Source organism: Rhamphochromis sp. 'chilingali' (assembly GCF_963969265.1).
Source record: "Rhamphochromis sp. 'chilingali' genome assembly, chromosome: 2".
Taxonomy (NCBI): Eukaryota; Metazoa; Chordata; class Actinopteri; order Cichliformes; family Cichlidae; genus Rhamphochromis; species Rhamphochromis sp. 'chilingali'.
Genome location: NC_137930.1, coordinates 7,178,646 through 7,198,996, shown reverse-complemented (window position 1 = coordinate 7,198,996; position 20,351 = coordinate 7,178,646). Strand labels below are relative to the sequence as shown.

General features: G+C 39.3%; 1 protein-coding gene across 1 annotated transcript in view; it reads left to right on the top strand.

Moving 5' to 3' along the window:
* The window catches only part of camk2b2 (calcium/calmodulin-dependent protein kinase (CaM kinase) II beta 2), a 69,257-nt gene extending 52,176 nt beyond the window's left edge, over positions 1–17,081 (top strand). The window contains exons 16-21 of the mRNA XM_080874384.1: positions 35–79; positions 689–737; positions 7,163–7,238; positions 11,492–11,586; positions 11,689–11,925; positions 12,089–17,081. Of these exons, the coding sequence (XP_080730510.1) occupies positions 35–79; positions 689–737; positions 7,163–7,238; positions 11,492–11,586; positions 11,689–11,924 (501 nt within the window). The 3' untranslated portion in view covers position 11,925; positions 12,089–17,081. The remainder of the gene's footprint in view (positions 1–34; positions 80–688; positions 738–7,162; positions 7,239–11,491; positions 11,587–11,688; positions 11,926–12,088) is intronic.
* The last annotated feature ends 3,270 nt before the right edge of the window (positions 17,082–20,351 follow it).

The following is a 20,351-nucleotide window of genomic DNA, read 5'->3' as shown; positions in this document are numbered from 1 at the left end:
TTCTCCCCTCTCTTTCTCTCCATTCTTCCTCCAGGAACCTCAGACTACTGTTATCCATAATCCAGTAGATGGGATCAAGGTACATCCTCCTCCCTTTTGTCCACATATTATTTTCTTATACTGGTTTTCATTTGTCATTGTCGTCCCTACATTGTTTCTCTAGCCATGTGGGCTAAACTGTATTTTTCAGGGTTTTTGAAGTTTCTTTAATAAATGTGCGCATCTCTTTGTATATTTATGCATGTGGGAGACAGAGAGAGTGTGAGTTGCTTGAGTCCTGTGAGGTGTTTCTTTGTCTTATGGTCCCCTACTGTGTTTAGATCAGTGGAGCTCAATGGTTCTGCCACTGGCTTAGCAATCTTCATATGTCAACTAGAGTGCTACCAGAGTAACCACCATACCACCACTGTACAACCTATGTGTAACAATGGCTAAGAAATGTGTGTCTCTGTCCATTTATGCTAAGACAGCTCAGTCCATTGTGTCGGAGTGATGCAAAGTCAAATGCTTGGCTTTGTATACTTGGTATACGTGGTGTGGAGGTTTTGTAGATTTTAATGAAGAAATTTGAGCGTGTTGTGAATATGTGTGCATACATTTATGGATGTGTAAAAAAACACATTTATTTTTATTAATTTTATTAATTATTTATGTGAATTTTTTGTAATCAGGTTTCTGTACTTTGCAGGAATCATCTGATAGCAGCAACACAACTATTGAGGATGAAGATGTGAAAGGTAGGCCTCATACATGCAAAGACTGACTTTATTAAAAATCTCATAGCAATACAAGGCCCCCTTTTACTCTTAGACAGCGTCTTTGTGTAGCACATCACAAAATCTATGTAGTTATTGTATCAAATATTCATTTTATGTGGAAGATTTAAACATCTAAAATTATGGAATTTCCTCACTTATATCATTTCGACTGAAGAAGTGTAGTTCAATTACCTTGGAGAATAAATTAGCAATTAGAGTCACAGGAACCCATGATACAATAATATGTCAATAAGGGATTTTGATACATTAAAAGGCAATGTATCAATCACATAACTCATCACCCTGGTATTTGTGTTTCTATATATATATTTGTCATTTGTCTTTTTTTTATTTGTGTTTTGTTGTGTAGTTGTAGCCTCTCATATTTATATTGTGAAACAAAAAACAAGGAGCACAAGAGTCCAGATCAAACCAAAAACAGGTCAACACAAAACAAGACTATTCATGAGTCCACAGTAAAGTCTGGGGGTCGACCCGAAGGTCGACAACACAAGAGCCAAAACAGTTCAGGGGGCCGACCGTGCACACGGCGACGGGCAAACAGTTCTGGGGGCCGACCGTGCACACGGCAACGGCGGCGGCGCAGGCAAAACCAATCAGGAGGCCGACCACTTGGAAGGTCCTCTAATGATCTAATGATCCTCTAATCGCCTGAGCCAAGGTGTGAAACTGGTTGTGGGTCCCAAAATCTCAGGAATTCGCATGATAAGGTGGGGCCAGGTTTCACAATGAACTCACCCGAAACTCTGGCTGATTGGGACCCACACCCAGTTTCACACCTTGGCTCAGGCGATTAGAGGATCATCAGGGGGTCCTTTTGTCCCTCTGTGGGGGGTTACTCCCACTAGGTTTATATCTGGGACTCTCCACCATTTGACCTTAGAACTGAAGAAGCTTCTCGAATGAGAGGTGAAACGTCTTCAAGCAACTTAAAGAAGTCCAGACGCTTTTCTTTGCAAGCTCCTTTGACAATAAATGAGGATCCAATCGCAGGCAGTAGTGGAGGAGTGAAGGTGGTTTATTGAACACAATGCGCCAGTGGAAAAACGGAAACTGTCACGGCGGGGTGCGCCGATGTGTGTGGAAACAGGACCCAAAAGCAGATGACGACGAGGAGTAGTAAGGTTTTAACAGAAAGGTGTGGCTTTATTAGATGACGGCAGAAGTAAACCAGGAAACCAAAGTAAACTGACAAGACACTAAGAAACAAAATACTAAAACGGTACTGAGACCAAAACCTAAACTATGACTGTGGTGGAAAATAACAAGCAAAGACCATGACTAAGACTAATAATACATAACAGACGAAAACCGTAACTAAGACTGAGGTCAAATAAACAGACGACCCGACAATGGCATGCAGAAAACAAAGGGCTTAAATACATACATGAGGTGATCAGGGGAAGTGGAGACACATGGGGGAACAGCTGACTGACATAAACCTAATGGCAGGACCAGGAGAGGAAAGCTAAATACAATGAACAAAGAACACGTGACACTGTCAGAATAAAACAGGAAACACTAAAACTAGACATGACAACACAAACTTAACAAACCTAATGCGTGATGAATAATACAAGAACCCAAAACATAGAAAACCAGAGGAACAATAAACAATAACTGCCCAAACTAAAGACAGATAGGAAATGACACAAAACTAATCACATAACAAAATGAGACAAATACAAACATGAACTCAGAGCGCTGGGTCAGAGACCCAGCCTGTGACAGAAACAGAGATCACACTAAACTATACTGGAGACAACTAAACTACTGAATACAAACCGGAACTCAAACATGAAGCAAGATGGTGACGGCAGGGGACACACGGATGAAACATGGTGAAATACACAGATGGACCAGCAACTACAAAGACAGAAGACGCGACTAAAATGCACACAGAGAAACACAGGGAGATCACTTTGTGTGATCCACAGGGAGGTGGGGGACACAGCTGGGAGTAATCAACGAGACGAGACAAGAGGTAAAACTGAACACACTCACATGAGACGCAGACCTTCGCAATAAAACAGGAACAAGAAACCATCACACAAAGACGCAGACTCGACACTGAGAGACAGACAGAAAATGACACATGGAACTAAACTAAACCTGCAAAAACATGACAACTCAAAATACTGGGTCAAACTGACCCAGAACCGTGACAATAACAGACTACAAGAAACAGAAGAAAAGCACATGATCTGTCACCCCAGATGATATACAGAAGTCTATATCTAGATAGACGATTCTGAATTTAGTAAGTGGAAGAGAATGGATGGATGGTTGAATGGATGGATACAAATGACTCTGCAGGAAACAAGATTGCAAGGGACTTAATCTAGGCAGCTACTTGAACATACTAGCTAGGAAACTCCAAACAGACAGGAAACACAGCTAGAGGAAGATCACAACAAGTGACAGGAGGAAACTAAGGGCTTAAATACACATTAGGTAATGAGGGAGATGGAACACACCAGGAAACACAAGTGAACTAAACTGACTAACTAGACAGGGGGTGCAAAACCAAACGCAACACAAACGGGACAAAGGATCATGAAAATAAGACAAGAAACAAATAGAGACAGAGATCATAAGATAAACAGAGACATGGTTCCATGCATGAGTGGGGCCCAGAAAGGAATTGGCAGGAACACCAGAGGGGTAAAACACCAGTTCCTGGTAAATAGCAGTCAAATGCAAGAGGCTGCGAGACGAGACTGACTAACCTGTGCATTGCCTGGATTGACTACAAGAAAGCCTGTGACTCAGTGCCTCATACATGGATCCTGGAATGCTTATAACTGCACAGAATCAACAGGATCCTAATAGCCTTTGTCAGGAATTAAATGGGGATGTGGCAAACAACCCTGGAGGCCAACTTCAAGCCAATAGCACAAGTTGCCATCAAGTGCAGGATTTACTTATGTTTAGGTTTTTGTGTATATATATATATATATATATATATATATATACATACATATATATATATATATAATATATATATATATATATATATATATTAGGGGTGCAACGATATTCGTATCGATATTGAACCGTTCGATACAGTGCTTTCGGTTCGGTACGCATATGTATCGAACAATACAATTTTTTTCAATTTTTTTTTTTTTTCAATTTTTTTTTTTGTGTCCCGTTTGGATCTATAGCCATCAGAATTGTTGTCTTGAGGCCAAGAAAGATGCCAAGAGGATTTATTTTAAGTGGATCATCATATTGGTCCATTTGATTGACCTTTATTATAATTATGAATTTATTTTATTTTCAGTTGCAAACGGGACAGACATGACTGTGGGATAGGACAGGGGGAAAGAATGAAAGAAAGAGGGGGAGAGAAAGAAAGAAAACCAAAGGGGAGAAAAAAAAAGAACAATACAAAATTTGTAATTTATTTTATCAACTTTCCTTCTGACGATGCTGTCTGTGTTGAGCGCTCAGTGAATCTGCATTTGACTACTCCGCCTAGGCTCGAGAGTGCAGCCTAGGCGGAGTAGTCGAACGCAGATTCACTGAGCGCTCAACACAGACAGCATGGTCAGAAGGAAGAGCGCAGGGCAAGCTAGCGAGACAGAAGTGGACCTCCCCACCCTCATTCAGATCTGGCGTTTGGAATTATTTTGGTTTTCATGTGACGTATGACCCTGAAGGTAAGCGAGTCATGGACTAAAGTAAAACAGTATGTTGGATGTGCCATGCAATGCTCAATTACATGGGTGGGAGCTAGTGTGTTAGTGCAGTTAGCTCGTTGATGTGTTGGCGTCTAGCCCCTCTGTATAGGGTAGCTCGTTAACGGAGATTTGCCGTGTTGTGGCGTTAAGGTTATTTCAACGAGATTAACCTGAAAGCACTAGTGGGAACACAACGAATATGACTGCACATTTACGCCGACATCATCCTAGTGCAAAGACAAAAACAACAAGCATGCATGCTACAAACTTTAGCCGAGTCATTTAGACAGCTGTTAGCACAGGATTCTCCTTATGGAGACCTGATATGTTTAATATGCTGCTGAGAATATAGCCCAGAAGAAGCGGATAGTATAGCTTTTATTTTGGAAAGAGACATTTCTCTGTAATAAACTCTCTTTTCCAAAGATGAGTGATTCCTCAATCAGATACAGGGCTCGCAATATCGCTAGCCCGACTTCCCGGGGCTATCTCTGCCCTGCCTGTCGGGCTATTGTAGGAAGGAAAAATATATGTCACTGCTTTTGCATTCTTTCAGAAATGTAGCTGGGTAATTATGTCATTGGGTGAGCCACTGTCAATATGTGACATATTGAAATCGTGTTTGAATTTGCGCTTGTTTTTTTGCTTTCACTTTGCAATCGCGCGAACTGTGTATAGAGAGCGACAGCACTGATCTGTGAGTGATGATAATTTGTGCACCAATTCCTCTGACATCGTCTTATTAATTGTTAGCTTACTATGCAAACATGACAAGTGAAATCTCCTGCAGCAAGCTTAAACATGTGAGAGGTTGATCGCGCAGAGAATCGCTGAGCTTATGTGAGTGCGGCAGGATATATATTTCACTACGATGACCTGGATGACTGAGAACCTTCACAGACAGATATATATTTTAGTTCTGCTGAGCCAAATAAGACAGGTCAGGGTGAAGAAGTGACAGCCAAAGAAAAGCTTACCACAAAACGGAGAAGTTATGACAAATCAGACTATAAGGCAAAAAGAAAGTGCAGCTTTATGGTTTCATGGACAAAAGAATTTCTGTGGCTGCAATATGACGAGCTAAAAAACAACACTCACAAGGGTTAGGGTTAAATTTAAAAACTGTACTTTTGTGTTAAAATATATATTTATAATTTTAATAAATGACAAATTAAAAAGGCATGAACATTTTTTTTTGTATCGAAAAAATATCGAACCGTGACACCAAAGTATCGAACCGAACCGAACCGTGAATTTTGTGTATCGTTGCACCCCTAATATATATATATATATATATATATATATATATATATACATACACGTGTATATATATATATATGTATACATACACGTGTATATATATATATATGTATACGTATATATATATATATATGTATACGTATATATATATATATATGTGTGTATGTGTGTGTGTATATATATATATATATATATATATATATATATATATATATATGTGTATATATGTGTATATATATGTGTGTATATATGTGTATATATATATATATATATATATATATATATATATATGTATATATATATATGGGTGGCACGGTGGTTAGCACTGTTGCCGCACAGCAAGAAGGTCCTGAGTTCAATTCCACCATCAGGCCGGGGTCTTTCTGTGTGGAGTTTGCATGTTCTCCCCGTGTTTGCGTGGGTTCTCTCCGGGTACTCCGGCTTCCTCCCACGGTCCAAAGACATGCAGCTTGTGGGGATAGGTTAATTGGATAATCCAAATTGCCACTAGGTGTGAATGTGCGAGTGAATGTGAGTGTGAATGGTTGTCTGTCCCTATGTGTTGGCCCTGCGACAGACTGGCGACCTGTCCAGGGTGTACCCTGCCTCTCGCCCTATGACAGCTGGGATAGGCTCCAGCGCCCCCCGCGACCCTGAAAAGGATAAGCGAATGGATGGATGGCTATATATATATATATATATATATATGTATGTTATGTTTTGTTGTTCATCTGAGATATAAGTATATTTTTGAAAACAGCAGTAACATTTGCATGTTGCTAATTTTTCATGAGTATTGATATAGACAATAAACTGGGGTTTTGGGGTGCAGAGCTGAATTTTTGATAAACAGAGGCACAAAGCAAAATTAAAAACAGAGAGGTGGAGAGACTGAAAGAGGCGGGGAAAGAGAGAGAGAGAGAGAGAGAGAGGGAGGGAGGGAGGAAGAGGGACAATTAGAGCAAGCTAAGCCTTCCTCTCAGTGTAGGGAGGAAGCGAGGGGAAAGGGACACAGTAAATCTCATCTGAAGAGCTGGGACAAGAATAGCTTGATGAGCTCAAGCAGCCTCACATGCAAACAAGAGATATGATGGATGGTAGCGAGCAATTCATCGCCTTTACAGAGCAGTTGGAAGCATTTTAAAAAATGGGGGATATGTAGGGGAGGATCTAAGTAGTGAAGTAGTTTTTATGTTTAGCAGCATGAAGGAGTTTTCACTTGTAACCTCAGATGAGAAAGCGATGACTGATAACATTTACAATGAATAGCAAGCTCATAGGTAAGTGTGAACTGATTTGCATTCAATTTTTCAGTGTCATGAGCCGAGTTTTGCATCCGTACATTGGAACATTAGTACACTGTAGCTTCACAGTGAAGCCGAAATGTCACTTGGGATACAATCAGATTTTCTCACACTTTTTGTTTCTTCTCTGCAGCTCGCAAACAGGAAATCATAAAGATCACAGAGCAGCTTATTGAAGCTGTCAACAATGGAGACTTTGAGGCCTACGCGTAAGTCCAATGCACATCCTTCTGGTTCCATAAAAGATTTTTTAAACAGCTGCTGCAAGAGTACAATTTTAGCTCTTTAAGTGGACATTAAAGCTCTCCATCAACCACAGAGAACCATTAATCTGATTGACATAAAAACATGTTGTATTAAAAGATTAAAGAGTAATTGTAGTCATTGTTTTATCCTCTCTTCCCCTCTCTACCTGCCGTATAATTAAGAGTAATGCTTCTGACGTAGAGTGGGGAGGGGTGGTTAAAGTGTACCTAGAGTGATGGAAACCCATTTCCACAAAGAAAGGTGACACAGATTAAAATGTATGCATGAGTTTAAAAAAGCAATTATATTATAAGCAAAAACAATACAACAGTTACTCACAGAGCTCAAAAATAAGTCTGAGTTACTTTGAGTAAGATTTGTAATTCTAAATTGGAAGTGGAACTACAAAGACATAGTAATTGTATGTCATACTGAGTCACATTCAAAAGATAGTAATATAAAATTTCAAAAAATTACAACCATGATCAGTTTAGGTAAGTTTATGTAACACAGGGAAGTCAAAAGTGCAATTTGAACTACTGCCTCAAAAATATACATTTGCAAGTCAGAAATCGAGACTAAAAGTCTGGGTTAAATTTAGGATGTCAAAACATGCTGTATTTTACAAGACTCTAAGTTAAACTTACCATCTTTAGTAGAATAAGCTACTTTTGCCTGTTCCCTTATTCACAAGGAGTCACATCAGCAGGAAGTTTGTTTTGGCAGATTTTTTACATTGGCTGCCTATCCTGATGCAACCCTAGAAGGATTTGTGTCTCCCGCAGGACTGAACCAAGAAACTTTTGCTTGTTAGGTGACTGTTTAAACCACTAAACTGTGGAGTATGAACTACTAAATTCACAATCTTTAGTAATTAGTTCAAAATTGAAAGTGAGATTGTTTTTTTGTTTTTTAATTTAAAATTTAAACTGAATTAAATATTTGACTTGCTCAGTCACAGTTATAAGATTCAGCTGAAGTCATGATACACAATGAGAAAAATTAAATACTAAATTAAATTTACACAACATCCATCCATCTTCTTCTGCTTTATCCGGAGCCGGGTCGCTGGGGCAGCAACCTAAGCAGAGAAGCCCAGACCTCCCTCTCTCCCCAGCCACCTCCTCTAGCTTATCCGGGGGAACACCAAGGCTTTCCCAGGCCAGCAGAGAGATATAATCTCTCCAGCGTGTCCTGGGGGTGCCCCGGGGCCTCCTCCCAGTGGGACATGTCCGGAACACCTCACCCAGGAGGATGATCTGATATCCTCGTGTTGGCGTTGTTCCCTCGTCATCATAAATAATGTTGTTCCAGGTTCAACATTGCAAGTGACCAATCATCTTCTCCTGACGTCATCCGCGACCTCAAAAAAAACGCCTTCAAAAATCGGGAAACCGCCTCTGTAAGGACAATATGTATAATGCTTACTGTTTATTAAAGAAAAGTATCCTGAAATTCAAAGAATTCAAGTTCCTGGATTGCCGGACAGAAGTGGTTTCTCTTCTCGCAAATGAAGTAGATTTTTTTATGGCTGTATTTTTCAAAGGCACAAAAGGGGGACGTCACAACAATGTGATTGGTCACTTGCAATGTTGAACCTGGAACAACATTTATTATGATGATGTGAGAACAACACGGACACGAGGATATCAGATCATCCCACCCAGGAGGCGCCCAGGAGGCATCCTTGTCAGATGTCAGAACCACCTCAGCTGGCTCCTTTTGATGTGGAGGAGCAGCGGCTCTACTCTGAGCCCCTCTTGGATGGCTGAACTTCTCACCCTATCTCTAAGGGAGATAGGCGCAGAAATGAGCTTCGGAGGAAGCTCATTTCCGCCGCTTGTATCCGCAATCTCATTCTTTCGGTCACTACCCACATCTCGTGGCCATAGGTGAGGATAGGGACGTAGATTGACCGGTAAATTGAGAGCTTCACTTTTACACTCAGCTCTCTCTTCACCATGACGGACCGGTGCAGCGTCCGCATCACTGCGGCCGCAGTACCAATCCATCTGTCGATCTCCGGCTCCCTTCTCCCATCACTTGTGAACAAGACCCCGAGATACTTGAACTCCTCCACTTGGGGCAGGAACTCATCCCCGACCCTGAGTGGGCACTCCACCCTTTTCCAGCTGAGAACCATGGCCTCAGGGACACAGTCGACACAGTCGAATGCCTTCTCCAAGTCCACAAAATGCATGTAGACTGGTTGGGCAAACTCCCATGCGCCCTCAAGTATCCTTGAGAGCATAAAGAGCTGGTCCAGTGTTCCGCGACCAGGACGAAAACCGCATTGTTCCTCCTGTATCTGAGGTTCACTAGCGGACAAATTCTCCTTTCCAGCACCCTGGCATAGACTTCTATTTCAGTCAGTTTACACAACATATTGTCTACAAATAAATCTTTTTCTTAGGATTGCATAGACAATCCTAAGAAAAAGATTTACTTGGAATCTACAATACTTTGGTATATAGAAGGTTATAGAAGAACTAAACTCAGAATCACAGCTTTATTTGCTTGTAAACAGGTGATGAAAAAAAGCCAAAATGGTAACAAGGCAGGGCTAGAACTGACTGACACATAAAATGACAGACAAGAGGGAAATGCCAGAAAACATCTTGATGATCTCCAAGACTTTTGGTTAATTCCTCCATGGACTGATAATACAAAAGTATAACTTTTTGAAAGGTGTATGTCTCATTACATCTAGCATTTCAGAATAGGAACATCATATCAACAGTAAAATATAGTGGTGAAAGTGTGATGTCTGGGGCTGTTTTTCTGCCTCGGGACCTGTAAGACTTGCTATGGTAAATGGAACTGTGAATTCTGCTGTCTACCAAAATATCCTTATCAGAATGTCCATTCATCTGTTCATGACCTTGAGCCGAAGCACACCTAGGTTCTGGAGCAGGACAATGATCCAAAATGCACCAGCAAATCCACCTCTAAATGGTTTCGGAAAAACAAAATGAACTCTTTGGAGTGGCCCAGTCAAAGTTCTGACCTGAATCTGATTGAGATGCTGTGGAATGACCTTTAAAAGGTGGTTCATGTTCAAAAACCCTCCAATGTGGCTGAATGACAACAATTCCACCAAGATATGCGGGCCAAAATTGCTCCACAGTGCTGTAAAGGACTCATTGGCAATCATAACAAATGCTTGATTGCAGTTGTTGCTGCTGAGGGTGGCCCACCCAGTTATTAGGTTTAGCGGGAAGTCACTTTTTCACACAGGGCCATGTAGGTTTGGGGTTTTTTTGCCTTCATAATAAACAACGTCATTTAGAAACTGCATTTTGTGGTTACTTGTGTTATCTTTGTCTAAATAATTAAATTAGTTTGATGATCTGAAACATTTAAGTCTGACAAACATACAAAAATAGGAAATAAGGAAGGGGCAAACACTTTTTTACACCATTTTATATACTAAGGAGGAGACACAGTTGAACAGAATCCACCTGACAGAGCAGCTGCAAAACTGAGCGTCACACACACATGATAAAGGGAACTAAGATAAAAAAAAAAACTTACTCGCTGCAGTGAAAAAAAAAAGATTCTCCAGCGTCCATATGATAGTGCCAAGAAATTAAACTGTAAGTGATGTATATTGTTATTAGTGAAATATAATGTAGGATAAAATGAAATGAGATAAGAAATACTGGAAAGGGTTTAAATTAAGAGGTTAAAGGTTTTCCATTTAGTATTTTGTGACAATGATTGTTGTTTTTATCGCTATATTTATTATTATTATTATTATTATTATTATTATTATTATTATTATTGTTATTCGAAGTGTGACTCTAACATTTGATCCCATTTCATGAGGGAGGAGCATGATAGAGCAAAATTATAAGCTCTATAATATCTTTACTAATTGTGTATACATTGTTTAATATTGTTACAGTTTGGAAGGTGCATCATAAATGCATAAATGAAAAGAAACTACTGTATTAACAAACCTGGGTGCAGTTGTGAGATGGTCTGTAATGGTTGTTACTTAGTAAGCAAGAATTTTGACATGCTAAGTCAGAACTATGAAACAGTAACTGTAACTGCTTAAACAGACGTGGGCAGAATTTTAGGTTTCCTTGTCAGTGTTAAATTTTTTTTAAATGTTTTAACTATGAGATATATAGCATTGCTAAAATATTGTTACAGAACTGTTTAAATTATTCCGTGCGTCATTTGTGTAAAAATATATCTTGACTAACAGGAAGATATGCGACCCTGGTCTGACCTCATTTGAACCTGAGGGGCTGGGAAATCTGGTGGAGGGAATGGACTTCCACAGATTTTACTTTGACAATCGTAAGACTAGTTCAATCTACTACTGATGTTTTGAAAATGTAAAATATATGATACATCTATATTTAATATTCATCGCTAAGTGGACTATTTGTCTCCCATCAGTCCTCTCAAAGAACAGCAAACCTATCCACACCACCATCCTTAACCCCCATGTGCATATAATTGGGGACGATGCTGCCTGCATCGCCTACATCCGCCTGACGCAGTTCGTGGATGGCCAGGGCCGTCCTCGCTCAAGCCAATCTGAAGAGACCAGGGTATGGCACCGCAGGGACAGCCGGTGGCAAAATGTCCACTTCCACTGCTCAGGAGCTCCTTCTGCCCCGCTGCAGGGGTGAGGTAGGACAACAATAGCATTCACGCAGACGATGAACATTTATAAAAATGTGTTTTCACTCAATCATTCGGGGTTATTAAATATAGCTTCATGGGAACAAATGTATATCTGCAGCACAAAAAATAAATATGCAAAATCTGAATGGGTGTAAATACTTTTTTCCAGGCATTTTGAGGAGGCAGAGCAGAAAAGTAACGAGCAGATAATCACAGAGAAAGAAGCAGCACTGAGAGAGAGGTGCAGGTGGATGTGTGGTGGGGTTGAAGGAATCTGATTTGGGGATTGTGGTCATGCTCCTGCACTCTGCACACCCACTTCTTTCTCTCTCTCCCTGTACAACTTCGACAACAGCAGACAGTAATAGCAGTGCTCCCATCTTCTGACAGCAGAGGACACATCAGCTACAACATTAAACTCTTGTAACTCTTCGGCCTGCCTACAGCAAACAAAAAAGCTATTGTTCCTTCCTATTGTTACTTCTAGTATAATTATGGCCACCGTCTGTCTCTGTGTTCTTTCAACTGTACAGTCTATTTATTATCCATTTTAATCCTTTCTTCTTTTTTATGACAATGCATGATTCCTTCCTGTGTTGTCATTAGCAGTGGCTGTTCTGCACGACTAAGGCTGCCTGTGTGAAATGAACAATCAGTATCACGTGTCTCACACAAAGAGTCTGGTGGGTGTATTTTATTATGAATTTCATTGTGTTGTGCAACAGCACAGCACAACACAATTAATTAATTAATTAATTTAATTTATTTATTGGGTGTTTAACTCCCCACCACCCCATTCCTCATCCCTCACGACCCCCAACCACTCTGTGAGACAGTGAAAACCATGCAGCATGCTAAGATGTTACTGTTGTTCTTAACTGATATTTATGTACTGAACATTGCAAGTTAACTACTGAAACTATGGTTGAAATGTTGAAATATCCCAATGTTTATGTAAATTTCCAGTTTTATCGTGGTGACTTAACTACAGTTACGCTGTTGATGGTATTTAATTGCATGATATTCCACATTAATGCATTTGGTAAATGGGGTGTTGTCGTGCATTTTCTGTTGGGTTTTTTTTTTTTGTTTGTTTGTTTTATTTGTTTTTTTGCACTGCTGGTGAGCTATAATCTGCGGCCTCTACTTTCTGGATTTCTAAGTGCATAAACTGTTTTTGTTGACATGACAGTGTAGTATATGAGGATTCTGGTGACCATGACAGAATATGCCCTTCCTCAGTAATATTTGGGCCCAGGTTCTTTACTGTTTCAAAGGCAACAACCAAAACCTTAAATGATCATTTTTGATTTAACTTATTGGAACCTGACTAATGTAAAAGGTGACAACTTAAACTCAACACAAGGGTGTGTGGTTATTACTTTTGATTGCAATAATTAAATTAGACTTTGGATTTAAAAGAAAGCCAAGGTCAAAGTTCCCAAAGTGAAATCAAAGTTTGTTTTAATTATGTGGTCATTTAAAACCATATTTTAATTGTCAGTTTTTGCTTTGGGTGGCTGTGGCTCAGGAATTAGTGCAGGTCATCTACTAACCGGAAGGTTAATAGACAACCTATTAGAACACAACCTCATCCAGTTCAATGTCTGGCTCCTCTACTTCCACGTGGCAAGATACTAAATCTTAAAATGCATCCATCTGAATTTTTGGTTAAATGTGTTTAGGCATAGAAAAAGACATGGATGTGTATATGAATGAGAGTTGTGGTAAGAAAGTGCTGAAATAGAATAGAAAAGTGCTATAAAAGTAGCAGTCTGTTTTAACATTTTTCTGTCCCTGTACAAAAAACATGTATCTCTAAAACCTTTCTCATCTTATAAAATGCATTTCTTTGATTATTAGGTTAGTCAGTGAGTATAGGAGGATTGTATCAAGGTACAGGGGAATTCTTAAAGGATTGCATTTTGTCACATTTTCACAAAAGTGTACAGATACAACCCAACAAAGCTAATATTTACTTGTCCTTCCGCATGATTAGCATTTAAATATGGTAACATTATGCTCTTGTGCCATAATTTGTGACTTAGCTGAAAGCTATTTAAGAGAAAAAGGAAAGCTGAAAAAGAATTTTCTGCTGCTCCTTACACATCGTGTGTGGGACCTTTCACTTGGGAGGCAAATGTGTAAACCACTAAAGTTATGGAGCCTTAAACAGCTGCCTGCCAAGCAGATTGGAGCAGGATACACAGACAGCTATTGATGAAAACACTAGAACATTTAACACATAAAGTGACAGATATTTAAAAAAAAAAAAAGACTAAAAGAGAGTAAAAGTGAAATTGAAAATTATATAATAAATCTTCCAGAGTTGCATTTGTACGTTTTGGAATAAGAACATAGAGTCACTCTCTCATTTTTTATGTATAAACTTTAGTTTTTCTCTAGTCTGGAGACATGAACAGGAACGACTTACTGTATTTCAGAATTCATAAAAGGGTCCTCCTTTTCCATAAAGCCCTAATTTTCACTTTGTCCTTACTCTTGTAGAGCTGTGGCTGACCTAAAACAAGAAGGTTTTAACATGTGGAAATATGGAAAAGTCACTTGACATATTTGTAAAAGACAACGGTGTCTTGCGCACACACATACATTATTACTTCTATTTCAAGCACTAAGCAGAGTTTCTTTTATATATATTTACAAATATTTGTGTGTAATGTCTAAATCACAAAAATTTACACAGTTTTTCCAGGACATTGATTCAACACACAGGCAGGAATGAAATTTGAAATAGACTGGTTTGGAAATAGTGGTTTTTTTGCACTACTTAAGCACTCAAAGCGCTTTACACAGCTTGCCTCATTTACCCAAGGACTTTTTTTGATGCCAAAGTGCCTTTTTATTGAACATTTATACTCCAATGAACGCATTGGAGGGCAGCTTAGGATACCTGCTTGAGGATACTTTGGCATGGACCTTCTCATTAGTAGATGACCTGGTCTACTTCCTGAGCAACAGCCACCCCTCAATGTTTGTGAGTAAAACCAAAATATTAGGTAGAATATCAAATCCTTTATTTTTACAATATCTCCCAGAAATATCTGGGAAAATACAACAAATATCTAGTGTTGTTTGCTGTATTTTCCCTTAACGATCTAACTTTCTGTCCTTGAGGGGGCATTAACTTCTTGAAGCTTGACATTTAGACTGACTACAGGATTAAAGTACATACATGATTATTGAATGTGAGAAGAAAAATGCTGAAGATTTAAAACAGGCTTATACAGACTGTCAAATAAAGCATTGAGCTGGTCTATTTTAGGACATATTCACAATATTGTCAAATTACTTTAGCTCACTCAACAAATAGTATAGAACATTCCTAGTTTGATCCTTCAAATATCACATACACAGTAAAGCTTAAACGACTGGTTGAATCATCGCAGGACGATGACTGGAAAGATCAAATCATGGAAGTGGTTTTCTTTTTTTTTTTTCTTTTTTTTTGCCTGTCCCGTTTGGCTCTTTTGCCATCAGAATTGTTGTCTAAAGGCAAAGAAAGATGCCCAACGGATTTACTTTACCAAATTGACCATCCCAGCCTTGCCATAATGGTTCACCTTTTATTGTTTATTTTATTTTCACTTACTGAACATGGGACAGACTTGACTGGGGGAAAGAAGGGGAGAAAGAAAGAGGGAAAGAGAAACAGCTGAGAAGAGGGACGGGGGAGAAGGGCAAAAACCAACAGAATGAGCAGAAAAAGAAAAAAAAGAAGAAAAAAAGAAAAAAAATGCATATATCAATCACCTGGGTCACCTGCTGAGAAAGAAAAAAGAAAACAAGCAGAAGAGAACAAGAGTAATAGAATAAACAATATCACAATGATATATGGGAATATGACAGTAAATACTAAATATTAAACATTATTGTGCAGCACATAAGATCAACAGAACACAGTGTGCTTTGAGGTAGGAGCCAAAAAGGGTGTAGTTTGTGGGTGTGATCACCCGTGTGTACACCTGTGAGCATGGACGCGCTTGTTTTTTGTTTTTTAAAAGGTTCCTTCATGTAATGATCTGCTAGAGGGTGTGAGGGGGCCACAGCCCCGTCCTCCAGGGCATGAAGCAGGTATGGAGGAGATCAAAACTCCAGACATCCAGAGGCCCCCAGAACACAAGAGACCAAGGAAGACCAACAGAGGGGCAGCCGCGCCACTGGAAGTGGTTTTCAAAGAAAACTATAAAAATTTGCTGGTTCCAGCTTGTCACCTAATGGAGAAAGGAAACCAATTATCATGAAATATTAAAATATACATATATGATTTTATAAAGTAAACTAAAGAAAAATGTATTAGAAAGATAACTTTGTGCTTCTCACAACACTAAGAAATCAAACCTTAGGTACTAAGTGGTGTTGTAAAATACACCATCTACTAGGGTAAATGTATGGGCATACCAGCAATTCACAAGGTAAACTTCTCACCATCCATGCTATTCATGATGTAAAATAAAGAAATATTGCTTTCAAATACTTGTTGCATTGAATCATAAAAGTTAGAAGAAGATTTAAAAACAAAAACACATTAAGCACCTAAATTTGGAGAGACGCATGGTGAACTTGCCAAGCCAAGGCTGCGATTTAGTGTTTCACATTTTGCACGAGTAGTGTCTTCAACACATTATTAACAGTCATTCAAAACAGTCTTTTATTAATTACTAATTATTTACGTTATAAAATGAAATGGGGAATTATGCATCATCAGACAGTCTTCAGGTTGTTTTTGTTTTTTTGTTTTTTAAACCATTAGTATCAGTGAAATTCCAGAGCTATGGCTTTAGGATAAAGCCATGAATTTCCCTTCCTGGTCAAACCAAATGTCAATGCTATCAGTACTTTAATTGGATTGGTTACTTAGAATTAGTGTCCCTCTTTGAAAGCTGTACCTTCTTACTTAATAGCTAGGTTTGGGCCTGGGTGTTAATCTTAGGCTTCAGCTATAAAGAAAAATTTAAATGTATTGATAGATCCTTATCATTTCTTCTTCTGTGTTCATGTGAGCAAGTATGATATGAATGATGATGATGGTGATGACTGTATGTGAAACAAAGCTTTTATCATGTACTTTTTGTATTTATTATATGATGATGATCAATATTAAAGTGTGATCAGATGTAATCAGTGTGTAAACTAATAAAATTGTCCACTCTACTATTCCGTCTTATCTCAACTCACAACATTAGAAAGAACCCCGTGTTGTTTCAGTTTTCCTTGTGTTTTTAGTGCTTTAAAATGTTACATGAATAAATGTCAGTATTTCCTCTAAACAGAATATTAGAATATTCCAGCAAGTATTTTTAGAAGGCAAAGTTTGAAGGGTCAGTAAAAACATCTCAACCACCACAGTGATTAAAGGAAAGTTCGAAAAGTAGATTTACTCGTGAATGTTTTAAAGGTGTAAAGTTACTTCTCTTTTGTTGCATTTCAGGGTAAATGTCTCACTTATATATTATATATTTATAAATTTATTAATTTTGCAGACAAGGATAGAAAATGTAATCTGTTGTTAAACATTAAACATCATTTTATTTTGCTGGAATTCTTACTCTACCCATTCTCTTCCACTTATCCAATTTAGGGTCACAGTGGGGCGAAACCTATCACAGTTGCCATAGGGCAAGAGGCTAGGTACACCCCTAGTCTGACACAGGGCCAACACAGAGAGACAGACAACAATTCAACTATGGGCAATTTGGAAATTAACCTAACCTCACTAAAAGCATGTGGTTGGACTATTGAAGACAGCCGGAGAACCCAGAGAGAACCTATGCAAACCCACGGCCAGACAGTGGATTCTAATCGAAGACCTTGCTGTGAGTGTCAGTGCTAGCTACTGTTTCAACATGCCATGGATTTCATATGAGTGTATATTAATGTAAGGTTTTTCAGCTTACAGAGTTAATGTCACGGTCCGGGGCAGCGGCCGTGTGGAGAGTGGAAGGAGGACTCAAAACGCAGCACTTATTCAGGTGTGAGGGTGATTTATTGATAATATCAAATATAAAGTGGGGATGGTAAAACAGAACTAAGGATGAACTAACTGGGAGAAACTACACAAAGAAATAGCAAACCTGAGCATGAAGGGAGAACAGCAGGGAGAGCACGCAGGGGATTACACCAGGTATGAACACAGACGACGCGACCAGGAGCAGAGGAAATCACACACTATAAGTACACGAAGAGACACTGGGAAATCACACACAGGTGGGGGAAACAGCTGGACCTGATTAACCTGACGAGACAGGGGAACACTAACACCAGTGAAGGAAACGGTTTCCAGGGCCTAATCCGTGGATCGACTTCCTTCGAGGCGTGGACGTCTATCAGCAGAGAATGTACCTTCACCTATCAGCAGAGAATGTCCCTTAGTCTGTAACACAGTCAAATATATTCTCAAGTAATATTCAAGCACGCCATTCAGCGTGTTAGTACGAGCTCGGGAGCAGCTTGGGAGAACAAGAAAACAGAGACTGCTTTAGATTGTCTTCCCAAAGTGACTCAACTTTATTCACAAGTACAACAGTTTATATAGAGGGTAAAATTCATGAGACAGCAGATTTATCAGTTTAAACCAGTACAGACCAAGATAAGGCAGCGTCTTCCTGCCCTTGGGTGAAGAAGCATCCTTTGTGTAGTTTATCAGTTCAGCTACAATTGTGATTATCTCAGCGACATATTTTCAAGGCACAAAACAAAGAGTTCTTACATTAGTGAAATCTGAAACAAACCATTTGGCCTTCAACAGGCGTCTCCTAAAAGATTAAGAAACTAATGTAGCTGAGGGAGTGATCTCTGTGGTATTTCAACCTTGTACCAGCCTGTGATTCTCACACATCAATTCTTGGGTCAAAGAGAAAAATAACTAAAACAAAGGGGCCTTATTGAATGACAGAGTTTTCCTGTATAATGTCACTATAAAACAATATCCAGTAAATGCTACCATGGTACTAAAATACCTAACAGTTCCCCTCTTTTATTATTTTTTAAAATAATAACTCAAATAGAAAGGAAAAATCACAAATGTAATAACATAATATAAAAAGCAAATCATAAAATGTAATAGTTCACAACCTAATGGTCAATATACACATCAGGAACATCATTGGTAACATCTGGCACATCCTCAGGATCAATTTGTGCTAATTGCAAATACATTGAAGTAGCTGTACTGGTAGCTATATGGGTTATCATTGAGCGTACACAGGATATCATGGTTTATTGGTGGTGTCTGTGTTGCTTTCTACTGATTTTAGAGAACGTGAGGAGTGTACTAGGTGGGTGTCTTGCCAAGTGGAGCATGAGGTATTGTCAGCAAAATGTGGCTTGCAGAAATGTGAACAGGGTTGCAGTTTACAATACGAAATAGTAAATAAAAATCCTAAGGTTAATGCAGTAGATATGATTAATAACCTAAATATATAAAAAAGACAGTTCTTTAGTCGTCTCCTGGCCTGGTCCCAGGTTCGAGAGACCCAGTATAAGCGTCGTGTGATGACAATGGGCATTTCATTTTCTCCATTATCAGGATGAAACGAATCTATCTTTATCAGGTTAGACATTGTGTGGTACTCTAGGCTTTCTGTTCCTGCTGGATGTTCGAGTACCTTGTTGTTGTTCAGGCGGGGGATCAAAGGGCTTTCTGAGTCTTGGCTCTTTCAGGCGTTGTGTGTTAATCAGTGATTGTGTGTGTGTAGGTGTATTGGATCCGGGCGTTGGCTCGCCTGAGTCGTCATCTACTTGATCCGAGGCCTTAGGTGGTTTGGTGGGGCTGGTCTTAACCCTGCTGGCATGAATCCACTGAGGTTGTCCGTCTGTTAGGATGCTGGTTCTCGTCACTGCAAGTACAGTCTGGGGGCTGGAACACGCGGCCTCCCCGAGTGCCCTTGGTTTTAGCAACTTTACCAACACCGCATCTCCTGGTTTCCACGGATGGGTTGGATCTATGGAAGGGAGAGGCTGAGAGAGACAAACTTTCTGATAGTTATTATTCAGTGTTTCTACCAGGTTATGAACATAGTCAGACAATGCAGTGTCTATGTCCCCTTCCAATAGCGGTGCCCCTCTGGAGGCTGACCATGGTGTTGGAAACGGTCTTCCCATGATTATTTCAAATGGAGATAATTTGGTTGCTGCGGATGGAGTCATTCTAATCTCGCAGAGGATTTGAGGAAGTAGTTTGATCCAGGTCATTCCTGTTTCTATCATTGCTTTAGTCAGGCGATTTTTTTATGGTCCTATTCATTCTTTCTACAACTCCTGAACTCTGAGGATGGTATGGCACATGATATTTCCAATCTATTGCTAGAGTTTTAGCACACTTTTGAATTACTTCTGATGTAAATGAAGGTCCTCTATCACTGTTAATTTGGTGAGGTATTCCAAATCTGGGTATTATTTCATTGCACAACTTT